Source organism: Sebastes fasciatus, chromosome 23 (genome assembly GCF_043250625.1).
Source record: "Sebastes fasciatus isolate fSebFas1 chromosome 23, fSebFas1.pri, whole genome shotgun sequence".
NCBI lineage: Eukaryota > Metazoa > Chordata > Actinopteri > Perciformes > Sebastidae > Sebastes > Sebastes fasciatus.
Window position 1 is genome coordinate 2,041,796 of NC_133817.1, and position 24,784 is coordinate 2,066,579.

At 43.9% G+C, this 24,784-nt stretch overlaps 1 protein-coding gene across 1 annotated transcript; it reads left to right on the plus strand.

The window, feature by feature from the left end:
* Positions 1 to 9,052: 9,052 nt before the first annotated feature.
* LOC141762333 (CD5 antigen-like) lies at positions 9,053 to 10,006 on the plus strand. Its single transcript, XM_074626419.1, has 3 exons — positions 9,053 to 9,080; positions 9,175 to 9,489; positions 9,583 to 10,006. Exons 1-3 carry the CDS (start codon positions 9,053 to 9,055, stop codon positions 9,945 to 9,947), a joined length of 708 nt encoding a protein of 235 aa, XP_074482520.1. The 3' UTR covers positions 9,948 to 10,006.
* The last annotated feature ends 14,778 nt before the right edge of the window (positions 10,007 to 24,784 follow it).

The window sequence follows — 24,784 nt, forward strand, 5'->3', positions numbered from 1 at the left end:
CGAAAATTGTAAAAAAAAACGTACCGTCGTTGGTTTGTAGTGGCCAAACGGCGGTACTACAACACCCGTGTCCGTCACGTGATGCAAATGGGACAATTTTTTGTATTTTTTTTCTATAAAACAACCTAGATATTGCTACTGATGGATAATACACATCAAGTCAAAGTTGTGACAAGCATTATTGTGTGATTAGTTGAAGAATCACACAAAATACCAGTTTTGCAGTGTTGTTTTGTGCACAATTTATTTGTGAAATTGGCAAGTTTCTGAGAAATAAAAAGGCAACTGGCCATAAATAACAAATTATTTATATAACATGCAGCATTTTAATTTTTTTTATAACTTCAACTTGTTATTCTTGAAGTCACTGAGAATTGAGAAATACTAAACACTTTTTAGTAAAATGTGTTTATTTGCAAGTTTAGCATGAATAAATGTTACCGTTTGCCTTTGTGTTTACATTCTTTGATATAACTTTTTTAAATAATAAATAATAATCTTATACACACTTTATTCTGCTTTCATGACATAATTTACCACACCGCCTTTATTAGTGCTCAGCGGACTGGAGTAGATCCTGAAATTAGCACCGCTATGTACTGAATCCACAATCGTGAAATACTGAAAGATTCACTTATTGTTCTGCGTACTGCCGACTAAATGAAGGATTAAGTTTGCAGACTGTAAACACTGAAGTATACTCAAGCAAAACGTGTCACATGACTGACGGCCGGGCCGGTCTCAAGGCACCCTGTAAGCGGCTCCGTCACACCTCCAAAACCGTTGCAAGACATTTCCAAACAGCCGTTATTTGGATAAACTGAACACATATTGGGAATCTAAGTTTACTTTCTCGCATTAGTACTGTAGCGCTCGCGGCTCCGTAGCACGGCTGGCTAGCTAGCTAAATGATGAGGACAAGGTGGCTGAAGTTTAACCGGAGAACCGGGTTTTATTACCCTATGATACAGGCTAACCCCGGGGTTGGAAGAGTGCCCAAAACAACAAAAGGGTGGTAGCCTAAACTAGCTAATCAGCTAAACTCCGTAACATACGTGGCGTGCTCCTGCTGCCTTTCTTCTTCTGCCCCTCCTCCTTCTCCCACACTCCTTTGCTCTCTCTGCGCCCTCCCCTCTTAATGAACCTGACCTATCCAGCTTAACTAGGGCAACATCTACCCCCCATGAACTCCCCAAGTGTCTCTCTTATGTTAGTCCTGCAGGGTCGCTACATGGCCCCCCCCCTCTAATTCCTCGTCCCCGAGGAAGAGCAAAGTCTTGAAAGCGACCTGGCAATCGCCGTTCCCTCTGCGACCTCCGGACTCCATGATCCCCCAGAGGAGCTCTGGGTGTGGCAGAGGCATTCCTTGGCACTACGGCACCAAGCGGTGTCACCACTTCTTCTTGAAGAACATCCTGCTGCTGCATGGGTGGGTCTCTCCGGCGGCGAGGTGGCCTGGCTTGCGCTCTGGTAGGTGTCCCTGGGAAGGCTGGCTGCTGGTCTCCCCGGTACGGTGCCATCCTGTCCCGGTGCAGTACCACTGTGCGTCCTCTGGGTGCCAGTTTGACACGATAGACAACCTGCCCCACTCTCTCGACCACGTAGCAGGGACCAATCCATGCACTGTCCAACTTGGGGCAGCGGCCCTTCACTCTCTTGGGTCCATACACCCAGGCAAGGTCCCCAGCCTGGAAGTCCTGACCTTTGACATGGGCGTCATAGCCGCGTTTTTGACGGACCCCGGCCTGTTGTAATTGATGCCGGGCAAAGCTGTGGGCCGTTTCCAATCGGTCCTGTAACTGGCTGGCATATTCTGGCCCAGCCATGGCGTCCGGTGCATCGGGCGGTCGACCATAGGCCAGCTCGGGTGGCGTTCTTAGCTCCCTGCCCAACATCAACAATGCAGGAGTACAGCCGGTGGATTCCTGGACTGCACTGCGGCATGCCATGAGGATGAGGGGTATCTGTAGGTCCCAATCACCCTGGTCTGGGGCAGTGGTGAGGGCCAGCTGGGCACTCAAGGTCCGCATGAACCGTTCCACTAATCCGTCGCTTTGTGGATGAAGCGGGGTGGTCCTTGTCTTCTGGATGCCGAGCTGGCTACACATCGCAGTGAACACCTGTGATTCAAAGTTCCGCCCTTGGTCCGAGTGGAGCAGTGAGGGCGTTCCAAAGCGGCTGAACATTCCTTGCACCAAGGCCTCAGCCACGGTCGTCGCCTCTTGGTCAGGAAGGGGGTAGGCTTCGGGCCACTTTGTAAAGTAGTCAATGGCGACGAGCACGTACCGGTTCCCTCTACTGGTACGGGGTAGTGGTCCCAACACATCGACTGCCACTCTGTCCATTGGTGCCCCTACACGATGCTGCTGTAAGGGTGCGCGAGACTGACCTTGGGGGCCTTTACGGGCAGTACAGGCATCGCAGCGGCGGCAGTAGTCCTCAACATCCCTCCTGCTCTGGCCCCAATAGAATGTCTGTCTCAGCCGTCTCAATGTCTTTGTCACTCCAAAGTGACCAACTCCAGGGGATCCATGATGCATCTAAAGAACTCCCTTGCAGAGATTTTTGGGTACAACCACTTGCCATCGTGGCTCTCCGGTGGCGGGCTCACGCCAGCACCTCTTCAGGACTCCTTCCTGCAGTTCCACTCCAGGCCATTGAGACCAGAGTCCTCTGACAGTGGCAGACTGGGCAACCACATCATCCCAGGGTGGCCGGATGTCTTTCTCCAGCCACGTTATGACCATTTCAAGATCAGGGTCCTCGAGCTGCAGTTCTCTCCACCCTCTCTCATTGTCGGGTAACAGAGCCCGACAGATCACCTTTCCAGTGTGTAGGTTTGCCGCTTCACGTTCTTCGGCCTGGTTGCAGTGGTGACAGCCCGGGGCACACGGTCGACGGGAGAGACTGTCTGCATTTGTGTGGCTTTCACCAGCTCTGTGCTGTATGGTGAACTGAAAGGCCTGGAGTTGTTCGATCCATCTGGCTACTTGCCCTTCCGGCTCTTTGAATGACATGAGCCACTTCAAGGCAGCGTGATCCGTACGGATGGTGAACGGAAGACCACAGAGGATGTGTTTGAAATGGTTCACTGCGTCAATCACCACTAACAGTTCTCTGCGAGTGACACAGTAGTTCTTCTCTGGCTTATCGAGGGTGCGGCTATGGTAAGCAACAACACGCTCGCCCTCCGGGGTCAGCTGCGAGAGTACAGCGCCAAGGCCCGTGTCGCTGGCATCTGTGTCAAGGATAAATGGCAGCTCTGGGTCGGGTGCAACCAGCACCGGGTCTTTACATAAGGCCTGCTTCAGCTGGTGGAAGGCCGCATCCTGATCTGGTCCCCACTTGTAGGGTGTGTCCTTGCGCAGTAAGTTGAACATGGGCGCAGCCACAGTAGAGAATCCAGCCACAAACCGCCTGTAGTAGGACGCTAATCCTAAGAAGGATCTCAGCCGGTGGACATCAGTGGGGGTAGGCCAGTCTCGGACAGCCGCCACCTTGTCAGGCTCTGTCATAATGCCAGCTCCACTGACTCTGTGACCCAGAAAGGAGACCTCCCGCTGCAGAAGGCGGCACTTCCCGGGATGAAGCTTCAGGCCCGCACACTTGATCCGCTCCAGTACCTCTCCTAGGCTCTCGAGTGCAGCATCAAAACTGGGCCCATGGACAAGGAGATCATCGAGGTAGACGAGGCAGCGCTCGGGGGGCACACCAACAAGGACCTTTTCCATCAGCCTCTCGAATGTTGCTGGCGCGTTGCACAGCCCGAACGGCATGGTGGTGAACTGCCACAGGCCACGTCCCATGGTAAAGGCGGTCTTGGCCTTGTCCTCTGGAGCCATGGCCACCTGCCAATATCCACTCCGGAGGTCCAACGACGAAAACCATGCTGAGCCAGCCACATAGTCCAGAGACTCGTCTATCCGCGGCAGTGGATAGGAGTCTTTCACTGTTTTGTCATTCAGGGGTCGGAAGTCGACACAAAACCTCAATTTCCCATCCTTCCTAGGGGCCATAACGACTGGTGACACCCACGGACTTTCTGATGGCTCGATAATGCCAGCATCCTTCATCTCTTGTAGCATCTGGTTCGCTGCAGCTTGGCGGGCATAGGGAAGTCGCCTAGGCCGCTGGCGGATTGGCTGTGCATCCCCAGTATTGATGGAGTGCTGTACCAAGTGTGTGCGACCCACATCGTTTGGGTTGGTGGAGAAACTGTGTCGATACTCATGAAGGAGGTTCCAGAGCCTATGCTGCTGCTCCGAGTGCAGACCCTCACGATTCTTCTCCCACAGGTCTTTGACAGTCGTAATGGCCACTGACTCTTTCTCAGACATGGGGGCCACAGTTGCGGCCTGTACGACTGCAGGTAAATGTGGCTTGGTGTGAACCGCTGTGTCTGTGGTTGTGAGGTTGTCTTCGGACAGTGGCAAAAGGCTTTCTGTGAAAGGGGCCTCCCACTGAGGAGGTTCAGGAGAACATGGTGGGTCCCATTCCATTCCGTCGTCCCCAACTACCTTCTCAGTCATTTCAGGAATGAGGGAATCGTTCAGAAAGGGGATGGACGTCCCGTCCGGGAACGTAATGGTCCGTTTGTTGAAGTCCAGTACTGCCTTTGCACTACGCAGAAAGTCTAGTCCAATTAAACAGTCCTCTTTAACTTCGGCGACCCAGACTGGCTGGCAGACTGAATAGGCCCCCAATTGTATCTGTGTTTCACACCTCCCCAGCATGGGAGCTTCTCCCCCGGTGACTGTAATTAGCGGAAGATTGGTGGCTTGGGGCTGAGTTCCAGTCGGCAGGAGATCAGGGTGAAGGAGAGTTGCAGTCGAGCCTGTGTCGAGCAGGGCGTGAGTCAACCGACCATTAACCAAGGCGGGTACTCGGCAGCCATCAGTGTTGGATGTGTTAGGGGGGAAAAGGGCGTGAGTGACAGGGAGGTGGAGCGCTTTTATCACCGGTTGAGTGTCACAACCTGTGGGGAGTGAAGGGTGGCTCGGGTCGCTCCCCTCTAAACCGAGCCTCGAGCGTTTCCCGGCGCCGATGCACCCAAGGCGGAATCAGGGACTGGACAAAAGCGCCGTGAGTGGCCTCCCTGGTTGCACCTCCAGCAGATTTGGCTCCGTCGATCTTCTGGTGACATTGGTGGGCGTCCTGGGCCCATCGGCACGGAGGTTGGTCCAGGAAGCTGAAAGGCTTGAGTCTTGGGGCGTGTCGACACCTGTCTGGGGTGAGGCTCGAAACCCTCTATGAGGATGTCTTCCACTGCCAGTGCTTTCTCTAGAGCTGCTTCCAGGGTCTGAGGGTCAGCCAGCCGGATCTGTTGCCGTAATGGGAGGGGTAGAAGGCCACGAATGAATGCCTCCTTGGTTAGCACCAAGCGTGTTGCATCATCAAAATCAGGGAATCCTCTTTGGGCGAGGTAGCGCAGCTCTGCCGCAAACACTCCCAGCTTTTCTCCAGGTGCCCGCACTCGTTCGTTGAACCTCTGCCGCATCACAACTGCGGGGGTGGTGTTCCCAAAGCGTCTCTCCAGGGCCCTAGATATAGCTTGTGGGTTCTCCAGGTCGGCCACAGTCACATCCAGCAGTACTTTCCTAGCCTCACCCTCTAATGCCGAGATTAAATGGACAGCTCTCTTTTCAGGGGACCAGCCATTGGCTGTTGCTAGAAGACAGAATTGAGCCCAGTACGTCTCCCATGAAGTGAGTCCATCATAGCGCCCAACGCTCAGGAGGCTGTCTCTGAGGGATGGGGCCGGGGCCATTTCTTTAACACTCATCAAGGCCGTAGTAAGCGCAGTAGTCAGAGCAGGTATCAGGTCAACTGGCTGGTTGACGGCAGCAGGCGAAGTAACTGAAGCCGAGGTAAGGGAGCTACACTTGCCAAGTCTCCCCACAGGGTGGGTATCCACAGTGGCGCCCTCACCGGGAGGTTGGGTAGTTTTTGAACCCGGAACGTCAACAGGAACATTAGCGTCACGGATGTTAGCAACAGTAGTATACTCATCCTTGGCTCTGACAGTTTTGGTACGGGCTTGGTTGGTGCCCACATATGCATTATTTGTGTTAGCCGGGTTAGCATGGCTCTCTGACTCGAGAGGACTAGTCACACGACTCTTTGGTTCTCCTCCCATCCTGGACATAAGGCTGCCTCTAGAATTATTCAGGAAATGTCCAAAAGCACGCTCCATTGCAGTGCTCATTCTCTGCATAAAGCCTTCCTCAATTGTAGCTGTAATGTCTTTCTCTAACTCTGGGATAGACTTTGGTTGGCCACCTCTTTTACCTTCGGGAGCCGTCAGAGTGGTGACGTCATCGCTTTCTGATTGGCCGATGCGCGGTCTGCATGCGGCTGCATTGTTTACATTTGCTCCTCCAGAGCATGGTCCGGGATTTGCGGCCAACTGGAACGGACTGTTTTCCATCACAGCAGGGACGTCAGTCAGCAGTGTAGCGAGGTGAGTGAGTTATCTTCACCACTTTTCTCCTTACAACCGGGCCATCATCTGTTGGCTCTCTCATTGGTGTTTCCGGGGCGTAGAAGTCCGACTTTTCCATCTGTTCAGCCATCCCGTTCCTCCGGCGGTAGCTAGCGGTGGTAGCCAGCTGTAGTGCGGGGAGTGGGGGCGGGGAATCCCCCTTCTGACACCACTGTAGCGCTCGCGGCTCCGTAGCACGGCTAGCTAGCTAAATGATGAGGACAAGGTGGCTGAAGTTTAACCGGAGAACCGGGTTTTATTACCCTATGATACAGGCTAACCCCGGGGTTGGAAGAGTGCCCAAAACAACAAAAGGCTGGTAGCATAAACTAGCTAATCAGCTAAACTCCGTAACATACGTGGCGTGCTCCTGCTGCCCCTCCCCTCTTAATGAACCTGACCTATCCAGCTTAACTAGGGCAACATCTCCCCCCCATGAACTCCCCAAGTGTCTCTCCTATGTTAGTCCTGCAGGGTCGCTACATGGCATATTAAAACTAAATAAAGTGACATATTAACAGCTTTTATCTCACATGACCGACGGCCGGTCTCAAGGCACCGCGCCAGCGGCTCCGTCACGTCTCCACAAATATACTTAAAACAATACATATTTGTGTTTCTACAGGACTCCAGGCTGAAGAAAATCACAACTCAACAGGTAAATACAAAAAGAGAAATAAAGAAATAAAGTCAAGTCTCAGTTTAATCTTTTCTTAAATTCACCTCTTTTACTGACGACTCTCTTGTTTCTGTTCAGAGCCTGTCAGGTTGGTGGGAGGAGACAGTCGCTGTGCAGGAACACTGGAGCTGAAACATCAGGGAGACTGGAGACCAGTGAGTGGCTATTACTGGACCCTGAAGGAAGCAGCAGCTGCCTGCAGAGACTTGGACTGTGGCTCTGCTGTTTCTGTAGAAGAGAGAAAGGAGTCCTCAGTCAGATCTGTGTGGAGGATCAGGTCTGACTGTGTTCAGTCTGGATCTGCTCTGAGGGAGTGTGCAACATCAGGTTCCTCTAACTCCATCATTAATCTCACCTGCTCAGGTAAGCCCATCAGTGACATCATCTATGACATCATCTATGACAGTAATGTTTCCAGTATGTTCCTTCCTCCGTCACAGTGACAGTCGGTGGTTTCCATTGGACTGAACTGTAAAGTTATCCAGGACAATGACATCCTAAAGTGTAGAGAAGTGTATGGAGAGCTGTTTTAACATTTAATAGCTCAGCTTGACTATCAAGAATTAACATTAGAGATATCTACAACTACATTCTGACTAGTCGTAATCACATTGTGACTAGTCAGAGTTCTTATTCCAGATGTCTATAACCTCATTGTGACTAGTCCAAACTACATTTAGAGATATCTGTAATTCAGTTCTGACTATCCTCAATAACAGTTACAGATATCTCAAACCTCATTATGACCAGTCAGAATTAAATTGTAGATATCTGTAATGAGAAACCCCATACACATGAATGGTAAAAGTAGTTTTGATCGTACTAGTCTAAATGTAATTACAGATATCTAGAATTAGAGTTATGACTAGTCTAAATGTAATTTACAGATGTATAGAATTAGAGTTATGACTAGTCTAAACAGCGTTGCAGATATCTCTGATGAATCTTCTGTCCAGCTATTAAATGTTGAAACAGTTTGCCATAGAAGTGGGCTTGTTTCTGAAAGCTTCAAACTCTCCACAGACTGCTGAGCTTCACCTGACAGGACACACCTGTCTGTCTGGAGGCCTTTCCCATTTCACAGTTCCTACATCCTCCATTCCTTTCCTCGCCTCCTCTCCTCACGTCTTAGTCCCGCCCACCAGAGATGTGAGCTGAGGAGGCGAGGAAGAGACGCGAGGAGAGAGGAGTTGAGGCAACAGGCTTTTAACAAAATGAGACCTCCTCTCCTCAGAGCCGTCATTTTAAAGCCACATCAATTAAATATGACATGTGGCCTCTTTGATACGTCACAGGTGTCTCTGTTCACATTTCTATTTCATCAATTTGTGTGTTATTTTAACTAAATTCTATATTCACCCACCAGCAGCTCATTTTATATGAATGTTCCCTTTAAACCAGAAGGCTGGATTTATTCTATTACATCAGGGCTGTGTATTGGAAAGAATCTGGTGATACGATGCGTATCATGATACAGGGGTTACCATTCAGTATATCACCATATATTGTAATTTCTTTTAATTTAATTTTAGGAAAACTGTCATAGTATAAAGAACACAACATCATATGCATAAAATCTGAGTAAAAAAAGTTATTTTTTTATGCAATTAACATTTATCACAGTCCCTGTAACATCCAACATCATAGCACTACGTTGGCTAACACTTCATTTTACAGCTCCGCAACTTCCATGGTGATTAGGTGATAATTAGCAAATAACCTATTTGATATTTCTTTGGAATTACTGCTAAATTACCCCAATATTTACCTCAAAATCTATCTAAAACTACTTTATTATAAACATTATTTACTAATTATCTGCTCAAATATCATGTAAAGGTTAAAATAGGGCCCTGAGGCTTGAGAAGAGGCTGTGTGCTGCTAGATAATCGATGGCAGGGACCGCTCTGAACTCCTCCAGTTGGAATCACTGAATTGTTGTTTCATGACATCTTTTTATTGAGTGTCTGGTGTCTTTTTTCTCTCTCTATTTCATCTTCTATCATCTCTCCAGACTCTGTCAGGCTGGTGAATGGGACTAGTCTGTGCTCAGGCAGACTGGAGGTGAAGACTAACCCCTCTAACCAGTGGTGGTCCTCAGTGTGTGAAGCTGACTTTGACCAGCAGGATGCAGAGGTGGTCTGTAGGGAGCTTGGCTGTGGGGCTCCTTCAGTCCTCCAGGGGGCGCTCTATGGAGACGTGGAGGCTTCAATGTGGACCAAAGAGTTCCAGTGTGGAGGAACTGAGTCTGCTCTCCTGGACTGTAGAAGCTCAGGCTCAGATAGAAACACCTGCTCACCTGGCAAAGCTGTTGGACTCACCTGCTCAGGTAGAAGAGGAGCTGCAGCTCTGATCTGGTTCATTTCTGTTCTAATGAAACTCACTTTATTCTTTTACTGACGACTCTCTTGTTTCTGTTCAGAGCCTGTCAGGTTGGTGGGAGGAGACAGTCGCTGTGCAGGAACACTGGAGGTGAAACATCAGGGAGACTGGAGACCAGTGAGGGGCTATGTCTGGACCCTGAAGGAAGCAGCAGCTGCCTGCAGAGACTTGGACTGTGGCTCTGCTGTTTCTGTAGAAGAGAGAGAGGAGTCCTCAGAGAGATCTGTGTGGAGGATCAGGTCTGACTGTGTTCAGTCTGGATCTGCTCTGAGGGAGTGTGCAACATCAGGTTCCTCTAACTCCATCATGAATCTCACCTGCTCAGGTAAGCCCATCAGTGACATCATCTATGACATCATCTATGACAGTAATGTCTCCAGTATGTTCCTTCCTCCGTCACAGTGACAGTCGGTGGTTTCCATTGGACTGAACTGTAAAGTTATCCAGGACAATGACATCCTAAAGTGTAGAGAAGTGTATGGAGAGCTGTTTTAACATTTAATAGCTCAGCTTAACTATCAAGAATTAACATTAGAGATATCTACAACTACATTCTGACTAGTCGTAATCACATTGTGACTAGTCAGAGTTCTTATTCCAGATATCTATAACCTCATTGTGACTAGTCAAAACTACATTTAGAGATATCTGTAATTCAGTTCTGACTATCCTAAATAACAGTTACAGATATCTCAAACCTCATTATGACCAGTCAGAATTAAATTGTAGATATCTGAAACTGGAGTTACGACTAGTCATAATTCAGTTGTGGATATCTGTAATGAGAAACCCCATACACATGAATGGTAAAAGTAGTTTTGATCGTACTAGTCTAAATGTAATTACAGATATCTAGAATTAGAGTTATGACTAGTCTAAATGTAATTACAGATGTATAGAATTAGAGTTATGACTAGTCTAAACAGCGTTGCAGATGTCTATAACTACATTCTGACTAGTCAGTTCTTATTCCAGTTATCTATAACCTCCAAATGAGTTCAAATGATAGTTAGAGATATCTGTAATTCAGTTCTGACTATCCTAAATAACAGTTACAGATAAACGTTTAAACGTAAACGGCGGTGCATTGAACACTCTGTTGTGCTACGCGAATGCACTGCCTTTATAATACGGCGGGGTTCGTGCACGTCGCGGCTGATTGGGTAACACCTCTGACACACCCACCAAATGAGAGGAAACGCACCTCAAAGCCTGTTGTGCACCATTTCCAGGAAACACGCCGTTCAACCCAGAAACCGTAGCAAACCAGTGCACGCTGTTTTCAGACTGAACGTGCTCCGGCTCTCAGCCAATCATCTCTTTGTGTTTACAGACCTGCTGCTTCAGCCCAACATCTCTGGGTCCTCCTCCGTGGACCGGGTCTCCGAGGCCCAGCAGCAGGGGTTTCACGTGCTCAGGGGCTCCACCTTCACCATCAGCTGCTCCGTCCAGCCACAGTACCCAGGAGGTTCCTTCCATCTCACCTTCACCTCCTCCACCTCAGCACTCAACTACTACCTGCCAGCTGTCAATCACTCCGCCCACTTCCTGTTTCCTGCTGCAGAGCCCGCCCACCAAGGAAGCTACAGATGTGTTTATCACGTCTATGTTTTTTCTCACGACTTCTTCTCTGAGAGCCGTCTGATCTCTCTCACCGTCGCAGGTAAGCTGACTGTTTACATGCAGGTTTGGAAAATGTGGAAATGATCAGCTGACAACAGAGAAGCTTTCATTCTGTAATCAAGGATTGGGCTTATTTTAATAATTAAGGACTTTTCTTATTTCATAAGAAGTTTACTTAATTTTGTATTTTAACATTTTCTTTTTTCATAAGAATTTAACTTAATTTTGTAATTAAGGAATTTACATAATTTTGTCATTATGAATTTTGCTTATTTTTTATAATTAAGGATTTTACTTAATTTGTAATGAAGGAATTTTTTTTATTTCATAATAATTTTCCTTATCTTTGTATTTAAGAAGTTTGATGAATTTTGTCGGAGCCTTCAGAGATCATAGGGATTAAAACATGAATAAAAGTTAGAGGTTTATTCTACGTGGAGATGACGTCACTTTAGGACGTCTGCTCACAACCGATTACAGAGAGAGATGTAGTACTAGTACTTCATTTAAGTAGTACTAGTAGTACTTCATCAAAGTACTTTAAGGGTTATGACATGTTCAGTCATAATAAGTCTGTGCATGTTGTTGTTTGTGGAATGACACTGTGACTGCTGTCATTGTGTTCCACATGTCATATAGTAACCACACTTGTACAAAGTGGATGAATGTCAACAGCAAACAGTCTGCTGGAGGACGGAGCATGTTTGGTTGTAAACATATCAAAGTCTCACTAAAGTCACGTCAGTTGTATTTCTACAGATTAATCTCAGAGGACTTTCTAATCTGTCCAACAAAGAACAGTCTCCGTCCTCAGAGCCTGGATTCACATAAAGAGGATTGAAGAAGTGCTTTTAGATTTCAGGTCACTACAGTTTGTGTTTAATGGGAGCTGTTGGACTCATGATGTCATGTGATGTGATGTGATGACTGTCCATGTGTTTGATCAGATCTAAGGCCTTTCATCATCAGAGCGATCGTCCTGCCGCTGATTCTGCTGTTGGCGAACATTGGCCTTTACTTCTACTATAAGGTACTGACACACGTCTGTTGTTCAGACCGCTGACTGACATGAAGCACTCAGTCTGTGCTTATTGAAGTGAAGAGAGAGGAGTGATGCAGGAAGTCACATCTGTGTGCTGTCATGTGTCTCCAGGGCAAGAGGGGGCAGAGGCCGAGCAGACGGGAGAAGGCTGAGCCGGATTATTATAACCTGGGTGTTCCTGCAGCTGAAGAGGAAGGAGCTCAGGGAGCAGAGTAGCACCTCCAAGGAGCTCATCTCACATCCAGATGGATTTATAACACACAACCCAGCAGCAGCTCATTTTAGACGCATGTTCCCTTTAAACAAGAAGGCTGCTTCTATTCTATTACATCATATACTATATCTGTTTCACTCTCAACATGAAAACCAACAATGTGTTAGTCTCTTGTAGCCCATTGGTTCCTGCTGAAGATGTAAATCTCTAAAAACACCTCACAAACATAAAGTGTCATTGAAAACTAGACTTGAAAGCAGGAATACCGGAGTCCGACCCAGGCCGATCGGGAACAGTGCTTTATATTAAATTAAGATAAATGTAGAACATTGATATATATCCTCTAAAGTCTGTATTACCTGTCAAATCTGAAGACAATTGAAGCATGAAATCCTGAGATCAGAGTAAAAACATGTCACAGAGCCACCGACTGTTGGATCTGTAGATCTGGAGCACATCCAGGGTTGGTGAAGCACATCTGCTGCCACGTTGACAATCTGTTGGTGTTTGTGATTCAACAATATCTATAATGAATGAATGAATCAAAGTCATGTAGCCAGCAAACAAAGTAGAGGATTAAAAACCAGAGGCTGTTTTCACACCAGTTTCATCTGGTTAGTGACACATGAACTTTATGAGCTCACTTTAGCGCTCCCTTGTGGTTCACATGGCTCATTTATTGTTGTGAGCAGGACCACATTTAGCTTATAAAATAACCATAATAATACCATTGGGAGCAAAAATATAAGAGTATTAACAGCTTATAGTGTGATGAAGGAATTTTAGTATTTCATTAGAATTTAGCTTAATTTTGTACATAAGGAACATTTGTAATTGAAGATTTTACTTTTTGCTTATTTCATAAGAATTTCACTTAATGTTGTAATAAAGGATTTGATGATTTTTATTATTAAGTAATTTACTTATTTTTTTAAGAATTTTACTTAATTGTTTTAATTAAGGAATTTTCTTATTACATAAGTATTTTACTTAATTTTATTTCAGTAGAATTTGGCTAAATTCTGTAAATAAGGTGTTTACTTAATTTTGCACTTAAAGAATGTGCTTAATTTCTATGAATTTTACTTTTGTATTTAAGGAATTTACCAAATTTTGTACTTTGGGAATTTTGTTGATGTTGTACTTAACAAATTTACACAAATTTATAATTGAGGATTTTACTTTTATTACTTTTTTTCTAATGAAGGATTTTGCTCATTTCATAAGAATTTCACTTAATGCTGTAATATAGGATTTGATCTTTTTTATAATTAAGTAATTTACTTATTTTTTAAGAATTTGACTTAATTTCTTTAATTAAGGATTTTTTTATTATATAAGAATTTTACTTTATTTTATTTCAGTAGAATTTGGCTAATTTTTGTACATAAGGAGTTTACTTAATTTCGCACTTAAAGAATGTGCTTAATTTCTATGAATTTTACTTTTGCATTTAAGGAATTTATTGAATTTTGTACTCTAGGAATTGTCTTGATGTTGTACTTAACAAATTTACACAAATTTATAATTGAGGATTTTACTTTTACTACTTTATTTCTAATGAAGGATTTTGCTCATTTCATAAGAATTTCACTTAATGCTGTAATAAAGGATTTGATGATTTTTATTATTAAGTAATTTACTTATTTTTTTAAGAATTTTACTTAATTGTTTTAATTAAGGAATTTTCTTATTACATAAGTATTTTACTAAATTTTATTTCAGTAGAATTTGGCTAATTTCTGTAAATAAGGTGTTTACTTAATTTTGCACTTAAAGAATGTGCTTAATTTCTATGAATTTTACTTTTGTATTTAAGGAATTTACCAAATTTTTTACTTTGGGAATTTTGTTGATGTTGTACTTAACAAATTTACACAAATTTATAATTGAGGATTTTACTTTTATTACTTTTTTTCTAATGAAGAATTTTGCTTATTTCATAAGAATTTCACTTAATGCTGTAATACAGGATTTGATCTTTTTTATAATTAAGTAATTTACTTATTTTTTAAGAATTTTACTTAATTTCTTTAATTAAGGATTTTTTTTATTATATAAGAATTTTACTTAATTTTATTTCAGTAGAATTTGGCTAATTTTTGTACATAAGGAGTTTACTTAATTTCGCACTTAAAGAATGTGCTTAATTTCTATGAATTTTACTTTTGCATTTAAGGAATTTATTGAATTTTGTACTCTAGGAATTGTCTTGATGTTGTACTTAACAAATTTACACAAATATAATTGAGGATTTTACTTTTACTACTTTATTTCTAATGAAGGATTTTGCTCATTTCATAAGAATTTCACTTAATGTTGTAATAAAGGATTTTGCAAATTTTCATGATTAAGTACTTATTTTTTTAAGAATTTTACTTAATGCTGTAATAAAGGATTTGACGATTTTTATAATTAAGTAATTTACTTATTTTTTAAGAATCTTACTTAATTTTGTAATTAAGGGATTTTCTTATTACATAAGTATTTTAGTTTGAAGTATATGTATAAAGAAAATACAGAAATAAATAGGTGAACGGCTCATACAGTCATTACAGTAAGTAAGTTTGGGGAAATAAATAAGGAGTGAAATGCAAAAGGAAAATCGTGCAGGAATAAATAAATAAATAATGCAAAATAAATAAATAAATGTAAAAATTAATGAAAATAGATTAATGAATAAATAAAAGGAGTAAATAAATAAGGGAATAAATACAAATATAAATAAATATGACAGAAATATCAATTTATGTCACATTTTATCAATTGATTAATAGCTACATTTATTCTTGATATTATTTTTGCTATATTTAGTGGCATATTTATTTATTAATCGAGTCATTTATTTATTTTTTATTTTGCCAGGTTTGATCCTCCAGAATCGGACTATGTAAAGTCAAGTTACAACAGCATCCTGTGTCATGGCGAAACATCAAAATTCGTATGCATAAAATACATGAAAAACGCACATATTCCAAGATGGCCGACTTCCCGTTGGGCGTAGCTAATGAAACCCGATGAGGAATATGTCTGAAATAATGAGCAGGATGTACCTACCAAATTTCATGAATATAGGATCAACTTTGACCAAACTATGGCCTTCCACGCATTAGGGGGCGCTATAGAGCTGGCTAAACATGCTGAACCCAATAACTGTACATTTACATAAAGTTCACAGGTGTCCATCATTTTGCCAAGTTTCATGAGTTTTCGAGTACCTCAAGGTATGTTCAAAATCTAAAAGACATAAGGGGGCGCTAGAGAGCCAACATGCCGCGCCCAAGCAAATTTTCACCACTAAATCAAAGTAATTATGAGTTTGGATGTGCGTGTAAAGTTTGATGAGTTTTTGTGCATCCTAAAGTCTTCAAACATGTGTTCGTAAATTCGGCAAAATCACGCAGGAAATCCAAGTTGGCTGACTTCCTGTTGGCCCAAAAAATCTCAAAAATATTTAACACGAACTTCAAGACGTATGCAATGACATACTTGAATTTCGTGAAGATCGAAGAAACTTTCCCTGAAAAACTGCCTACATTAGGGGGCGCTATCTCGCCCGCTGGCGACACCCGAGCCGAATCACTACAGAACTTTGAACTTCGCGCCACTTCTGACGCATATTCCACTTTTGGTGAGTTTTTGGGGATGGAAAAGGTCCCAAAAACGCGATATTCCAGCAGAAAAAGAATAATAATACTTAGAAAAACAATAGGTTTCCTTGTACTTTCGTGCCAGGACACCGTTGGGTCCTGGCACTTTCGTGCTCGGGCCCTAATTATTATATATATTATAGTCTTATTATTTATCTACTTATGCATTTATGCATTTCTTTTTTTTGTTCCTTTAATTATTTTCTGACCTCTTTTATTTTTGTTATTATATTATTTTTGTATAATTTAAGTTATCTTTCCTATCCAATTGTGCCTTGTATGTTAGAAGTATTGAGTTTAGATTATAATGCCTTAATGTTTGTAAATGAATTATCTTCAATAACAAAAATTTAAAAAAAAATTTAGTTATTCCCTTCCAAATACAACGTCTAATGTTCTGTAATATTACTGTGTGGATAATAATAATCATAATAATAGCAGCGATGAACGGGCCCTCACACCTTCCCGCACGTCGGGGGTACTGGCGGGACGGAGATTGACGCGGCCAGGAACAATGAAACCGGAACTCTGATGAGTGCCGGTTTAATCAGACTCTACAACAAACGGTTCATGAGTTATGAAAGGGGGCGAGGCTAACGTCTTGGGGCGGGGCTATGAGTCAATATTGACATGTAAATGTCCTCAGGACTGGACCCTTATCATGCCTGAGAAATCTGGGGCAGATCGGACTATGTACAGTTGAGTTACAACAACTTCCTGTTTTATGGCGAATGGCTCAAAAAGGCCGCCACGCCACGGTCAGGTCGTTTAGTGAGAACTCTCCATTTGAATAACTTTTCATCCTCAAGGCCTTAAGATGGTCCTGACCAAATTTCAAGTCGATCTGATTAAATCTTTAGGAGGAGTTCGTTAAAGTACACGGCCTATAAAACGCTAAAAATGGGCGAAAATCGCACATTAAATTAAAAATGACTTCGGCACAATGGCATATTCGTGTGTCTCCACATGTTACATCTGTCTGCCAAATTTCATACATGTAGGTGGATTCGGAGCGGGGAGCTCAATTTTTCCAACTTTCTAGGGGGCGCTAGCGAGCACCCGAGACCCTTAAAATACTACATGTTTCACCGATAAGTGTGCCAAGTGAAACAACGTTTTGAGCATGTTGAGGTCCTCAAAAAGGGGATTCATTTCAAGAAAAAGAAAAATAATTCCTACAGTTTCAATCGGGCCTTCGCTAGCCCGACGTTGTCGCTGCTCGGGCCTGATAAAGGGCAAACTAATGCAGTTCAAGCAGTAGCTCTCTGCAGAAGGCCCTGCAGAGAGGGCTTCACTCTACTGTATTGTTCAGTGTGTTTGTCTGTCTGAGGCTGTGTAGTGGTGGTGTTGTAAGGGTTGTGAAAAATCAAACATCCCCATCCAAGACTGTTTTAATCATTTAGTCATGAAATTGAAAAATGTAAGTGGTTTAGTGTCCATGTGAATATTGCAAAAGCAAGATTGACTGTCCTGAACTATCCACACAGCAGAACAGCTTTATATAATGTCTGCGTTCCTCCAGCAGGAGGAGCCGTTATCTTGTCCCTGCAGGTTCAGTGTAGGAGGCTGATGATGAGAAGTCTCTGGGTCTTTCCCATTTGTTCTTTTATACGGCTTGACTCCTCTCCTCGACTCCTCTCCTCGCGTCTTAGTCCCGCCCACGGGAGATGCGAGCAGAGGAGGCGAGGAAAAGACTCGAGGAGAGAGGAAACGAGGAAATATGCTTTTAGAGACATGAGACGTCGTTTCCTTTTAAGCGTCACTTGAAGCGACGTCCGTTTCTGATGACAGCAGCAGCTGATCACATCTGGATCAGCTGTCAGTCAGCTTCAACAGCTGTAGAGACTTTAGATGGAGTTTGTGTCTGAACTGATCTAATACTAATAAAGAAACAGAGTTATCAGAGCAGCAGTGTTTCTCTCTGTAGCCTGTTATCTGTTTAACAAACACCTGCACATGAATAACAGCTGCAGTCTGTATTTCTACTGAGGACTGAGTCCTGCTTAGAGGACCAGGAACCATCTCTACTGTGGACTGAGTCCTGCTTAGAGGACCAGGAACCATCTCTACTGTGGACTGAGTCCTGCTTAGAGGACCAGGAACCATCTCTACTGAGGACTGAGTCCTGCTTAGAGGACCAGGAACCATCTCTACTGTGGACTGAGTCCTGCTTAGAGGACCAGGAACCATCTCTACTGTGGACTGAGTCCTGCTTAGAGGATCAGGAACCATCTCTACTGTGGACTGAGTCCTGCTTAGAGGACCAGGAACCATCTCTACTGAGGACTGAGTCCTGCTTAGAGGACCAGGAACCATCTCTACTGTGGACTGAGTCCTGCTTAGAGGACCAGGAACCATCTCTACTGTGGACTGAGTCCTGCTTAGAGGACCAGGAACCATCTCTACTGAGGACTGAGTCCTGCTTAGAGGACCAGGAACCATCTCTACTGTGGACTGAGTCCTGCTTAGAGGACCAGGAACCATCTCTACTGAGGACTGAGTCCTGCTTAGAGGACCAGGAACCATCTCTACTGTGGACTGAGTCCTGCTTAGAGGACCAGGAACCATCTCTACTGAGGACTGAGTCCTGCTTAGAGGACCAGGAACCATCTCTACTGTGGACTGAGTCCTGCTTAGAGGACCAGGAACCATCTCTACTGAGGACTGAGTCCTGCTTAGAGGACCAGGAACCATCTCTACTGTGGACTGAGTCCTGCTTAGAGGACCAGGAACCATCTCTACTGAGGACTGAGTCCTGCTTAGAGGACCAGGAACCACCTCTACTGTGGACTGAGTCCTGCTTAGAGGACCAGGAACCATCTCTACTGTGGACTGAGTCCTGCTTAGAGGACCAGGAACCACCTCTACTGTGGATTGAGTCCTGCTTAGAGGACCAGGAACCATCTCTACTGAGGACTGAGTCCTGCTTAGAGGACCAGGAACCACCTCTACTGTGGATTGAGTCCTGCTTAGAGGACCAGGAACCATCTCTACTGTGGACTGAGTCCTGCTTAGAGGACCAGGAACCATCTCTACTGTGGACTGAGTCCTGCTTAGAGGACCAGGAACCATCTCTACTGGATCAATATCTTTATATTATGTATTCATTATGAGCGTCTGTAGTTATTGATATTCTGACAGTAGAAGTTATGTATCAGGCTGAATGTTTCAGGGAAAATGTAAATGATGTAACTCATATCAAACCCGACGTTCAGGAATTATCAGCCTCAAGTGACTGAATGGAAATGACTTAAATGATGTAAAAGGTGTAAAAGACAAACTCTCCTTCTCTCTCTGACTTTAACTGGATCCTTAATAAAAGTGAATGAGTGAAATAACAGATCATCAAAAGAAAACTCTTTCTAATAAATGCAGAAAGTTGTTTGAGGTGTGTTAGTTGTCAGCTGTTATAAACCCCTTTCAGTGTCAGACTCCTTCAGTGACGGTGTGTGAAGCAGAGATCCTGCAGGTCCTCCTGCTGCTGGATCACTTCACCATCAACATGCTCCGTCTGCTGTTCACACCTACAGTTAACACAGATTATAACTAGATGGTGAATCAGAAGACAACTAAACAATAAAACGTTTAATCTGTGATCTGTCTTCACTCTGGTATAAAACTCCAGTAATGTTGATGTATCAGATCAAACCGATCAGCAGAAGTGTGTTTCGTTCTCATTGAGGTAAGTCTGCTGGTTTGGGTATGGCGGGTGTTGAGGATTTTCTAAAAGCCCCATCAGAGGAGGTTTTGGAGCATTGTAGTCGAGAGCAGCTGTTGAAAATTGCGGAGCATTTTGAAGTGGACGCTGGTGACAAACGGAGCTAACTTGTTTGAGGATGGCGTTTTCAAAGTCATGGTGCATCCTGTCAGGTCTGTTCCAGGTTTAGCTTGTGGCAGCTGCCAATTCTCTGGTGTTTGCTGTTGTTTCCCTTTTCCCTGGTGTTTTTCTGGTTGAGTTGCTGAGTGATTAGAGGGTTATTCAGTTCACCTGTTGCAGGGTGTGGGGACTGGCTCTTAAATGATAGTTGAGAGCAGCTTGGTGGTTCCCCTCTTGGCCAATCAGGGTGTAACGACGCCCTTTCTGTAGGGCTTAAAAGAGGAGGGAAACGGCACACCCAGGGTCATTCTGATCTCTCCTTCACTCAATGCAACATGTGTTATCAGCTTTACCAGAAACGCTGGTCTGTTTTGGGCCCTTTTGGGATTCTGTGATCTTTGTGTTTTGTTTGTTGAGAGTGTTGACTCCTAGTTGGGGAAACAAGTTAAGTGCCAACCAATTGGGTTACCTGCACTGGGACGATTAGGTGCTATTTGTGCAACAGCTGGCTTGCCTTACGATAGCCTAACGCCTGCAGGCTGTATTTTTGTATTCTATTCATTTGTTGATTTTCAATGAAACCCTTTATACCCATTTCTTTTAGTGTATTTTATTTGGGAAAACTTTAAAGGAGGGTAAAAGGAAAAACACAAACCAATATTTCAGTTTCCTTAATTGTTTGTTAATATCGAGGCATTTGTTCATTATTATTATTAAGAAGGCATGTTATTTTATATTATTATGTGGATGGGAACTGTTTTTCAGTCTTCTGACTGAACAACTAAAGTCTGGGGAACTCAGTACCGCCACAAGCTGAGTTGTCTGCTCCTGGTGTTGCTGGTCTAAGTCCTGGCGTAACTTTTGAGCAGCAAAAGGAACTGCTGTTGTTACAGTTAGAGCATGGTAGGCTTCAGCAGCAAGTTGAAAGGGAGAAATTGGCTGTAGAAAAGGTTAAGCACGAGACAGAACTTAGAACCATTGAGTTGGAACAGTACAAGCTAAGTTTGATTCGGGATGGTCGGGTCACAGCGGACTCTGTTTTCAATGTTGCTCCTGTGTCTTCAGAGTGTTCACGGTTTGATGTGGCTGGCAATTTGCGCCTGCTTCCCAGGTTTTGTGAGAGTGATCCTGATACCTTTTTGTTGCTGTTTGAGCGGGTAGCTGACAGTAGAAATTGGCCTGATTCTGAGCGTACGCTGCTGCTGCAATGTGTCTTAACCGGCAAGGCTCAAGTAGCGTATTGTTCCCTTCCTGTAGGTGAAAGCCAAAATTACTCTTCAGTCAAGGCTGCTGTGTTAAAAGCATACGAGTTGGTGCCAGAAGCTTAAAGACAGAGGTTCAGAACGTGGGAAAAGTCGGATAGGCAGACACATATGGAGTTTGCCAGGGAGTTGGGTACTCACTTTAATCGGAGGTGTACGGCTCTTGAAGTCAAAACGTTTGATAACAATTTGATGGTCTTGGAGCAGTTTAAAAATTCTCTGCCGAGCAATGTGGCTATCTACATTAATGAACGTAAAGTCAAAACTGCTGCCGAGGCTGCTGCGCTTGCAGATGAGTATGTCCTGACGCACAAGGTTGATTTTGTGTCCCATGTCTATGATGTCTATGATGATATTAAAGTGCGTTCAGGGAAGTGGTGAGATGACTGGGCTGCTAGGCCAGAACGGTTGTCAGGGGGACAATCAGATGCTGAAGTATGTAATTATTGTAAGGAAAAGGGGCACTGGGAAGCTGAATGTCCTGCGCTTAGGGTAAAGAACAAGCGTAATAGAGATGTGAATGTTAGATCTACCGCGCTGACCGCATCTATTCGTACGGTGCCGAGTTCTTCTTTGTCTTGCGGCCGGGTAGATGTGAAAGCAGGTACTCGGGGTAAGCTTTCAGATTACCTTCCGTTTGTGTCTGCTGGGTTTTTGTGGTTGGTAGGGTGTCCTGCAAGAGTGCCAGTTAAAATCTTGAGGGATACTGGTTCCTTGGATTCCTTTGTTTTGGGCTCAGTTCTGCCGTTCTCTCAGGAGAGTAGTAATCAGATGATCAACGCACCACTTATACCCGGACATCTCAGACCCTCGTCGCCAGTTCGTTGATTCAACCCAAGTGGTGCGCTGCCTGTGTAGCACCCAGCTCCTATCACTATAATTATACTGGACTAGAATCAGAAGATACCAAACTCGAACAGGAGGCAGAAAAAGTTATTTGCAATATCAAAAGACCACAATAGACAAAAAGCTATAAACTGGTACAACAAACAAAATGAATACCCATGAGTTCAGTAAAGAGATCAATTGCACAAAGATGCTTCAGTTTCAACTCAGCAACAAAATCTTTCTTTTGTCACACTCTGGGTTTGAACCACTGAGTTTTACCCACTATGTTCTCTGACTGGGTGCACCCTAATATCAATATCTCAAAATCTCAATTCTCAATATTTGGATCCAACATTCAATGAGTAACAATATTAAAACAATAACCCGGTTCAATATTAGCACTTCTCAGCTTGTTTCAACCTTACTGTCATGATATCACTTTGGCAGTCTGTCTTTCCTTGTGTTTCCTCTGTTTCCCTGCCCTTTTGTCTCCTGTGTGTTTTTCCCTGTTTGTTTAGTCTGTCAGTGTGTTGGGAGGTGTGGCCTTCCTCCTCCTCCTCCTTCTCCTGGGCGGGCACTGCTGGAGCAGCTGACAGCAATCAACCTATCATCACACACACCTGCAGTATATCTACCCCGGTCTTCCTGCCAGTCATTGCCAGATCGTTCTGTCGCCCTCAGTGGTGCATGACGTATTCAGGCTCTCCTTGTATTTTGCTTCTTGACTTTGCTCATGCTCGTTTTTGGATTTTTGGATTCATGCTGTTTTGGTCTCTGTTCAGCCGTCAGCTGTTGCTGCTTCCTGGTTCCAACCTGCCTGCTCACTCCTCGACCTGGATCCTTACCTTAGTTACTACCATGCCTGTTCACTCTCCGACGTCATTCCACCTCTCGGAGCTCAAGTGGTTTCATCTGTTCCTCTGGAAGGATTCCTGGACACCCCCTCCCCGTGCCCCCCGTTCCGTGAGTTCAGTATTGACTCTATTACTGCCACGTTTCGGACCTCCAGGAACCCCAGCCCTGTTCACAGTTCCTTTAATATTATTGTAATATATTATATTTGTTACACCTTTAAAAGACTTGTCTGCATTTGAGTCCACGCTTTTGTTGAACACTTACAATAATTCTATATCAACTGTTCCAGTAATAGACATCGTTACCAAGGCATCACAATACACCATATCCATAATATGAATATTCAGTCCATTCACTTTAACCAGTGTGATGGTTAACACTCAGTCCTTTCACCGGCACAGGGAATGTGTTTCAGGGAGCATGAAGAGGGTAAATGTTTTCCAAGTCAAGTCAAAAAAAGGGGTTAAGTCAGAGTCTGGGGTTTGAGGTTGTGCACGATGCTGGGAGTTGAGTGTAAAGGGTGGTGTAGCCTTGTACAGGTTGTGATGTTTACCCTACCGCCGTGGCAGAAGAGGGGTAAGGTTGACAGTTCTTGGCTCAGGGATCTTCAACCCAGGATCTAGAGGTCTCGTCTGGGTTAGCTCGCCATCAACTTTGAATCACTCCAAACAAACCTGACCTGCAGTTATTGACATGGCCAGAATGGTTCATGAATCAATTGCATTTCTGATTCATCAGGAATTAATAATTCCTTTAACTTCTACAACACATATTCATATAATGTAGATTTTACAATCAACATATTATAAATAACCTTCACAGTACATGAGTTACAAATGAAACTGTGTTAAAATGAGACTCTTAACTTAATTTACTTTTTAAATTAAAGCAAATAATGTTACATGAATTATAAATGATAGTGTAAACCTGACACATTACTATTTCCTTCTTCTATGTCTGTCTTTTTAGCGTTTGAGTAGGGTATGCTGTCTAGCCTGCCTTGGGTGCAGTAAACCTCCGTGTGTTAACTCTTTGTGACCTGGGTTACACCTGCCCTCTACAATATCTGCCTGCCTGGTTTAACCCCAGCCCCCTTTCTGCCTTGATCATTTCATCTGCACAATTTTTGGCAATAAAGCCTTTTAGTTAATTTTTCATCTGCCTCCTGTGTCTGCATCTGGGTCCGCTTCAACTGGTCTTTACATTTTAGGGACGCTCCAACAGGAATCGACAGCTCTGAAGAGACTTTTGGACTGTTGGACGGACAAAACAAGACATTTAAAGACGTCACCTTAGACTCTGACAGACTGTGCTGCACATGTTTCACTGTTTCCTGATGTTTCCCTTCCTCACTGATTGATTCCATGAATAACAGAACGGACAGGTTCATCAACTATTGGTATAACGGTTAGTTGCAGCTGTAGTTCAGTCTGCTCTGAACGACTCTCTGCTGTGGTCGACTTATTTAACCTGGAAACGATAAGAACACTCTGACAGCATTAATCTGACAGCAGCATCTCAGCCTGCCCTGGTTGTAACGGTAACAGAAAACCACAGTGCTATAATTAGTAATTCTTCAGCAGCTTCTTATCAACACATCAGTTCCACAGAAATGCAGCTCAGAGGAGTTAACGACTACTACTAGAGTTCACCGTCTGTAAAGATCATCTTTAATGGACAGAATTTAACAAACGCAAAGGCTGCGACAAAGAGACTCAAAACAACCTCAAAGAGACTCAAAACAACCACAAAGAGACTCAAAACAACCACAAAGAGACTCAAAACAACCACAAAGAGACTCAAAACAACCTCAAAGACACTCAAAACAACCACAAAGAGACTCAAAACAACCTCAAAGACACTCAAAACAACCACAAAGAGACTCAAACACAATAAGTAGCAGTGTTAGGGGTAGCCTATAGATTGAAAGCATGATTGCTGAAACGGAGGA

Coding starts and splice junctions, on each gene's coding strand:
- LOC141762333 (XM_074626419.1), top strand. CDS start 9,053: ATGGCAGGGACCGCTCTGAACTCCTCCA. Junction 9,081..9,174: donor GACCGCTCTGAACTCCTCCA/GTTGGAATCACT, acceptor TCATCTCTCCAG/ACTCTGTCAGGCTGGTGAAT. Junction 9,490..9,582: donor TGTTGGACTCACCTGCTCAG/GTAGAAGAGGAG, acceptor GTTTCTGTTCAG/AGCCTGTCAGGTTGGTGGGA.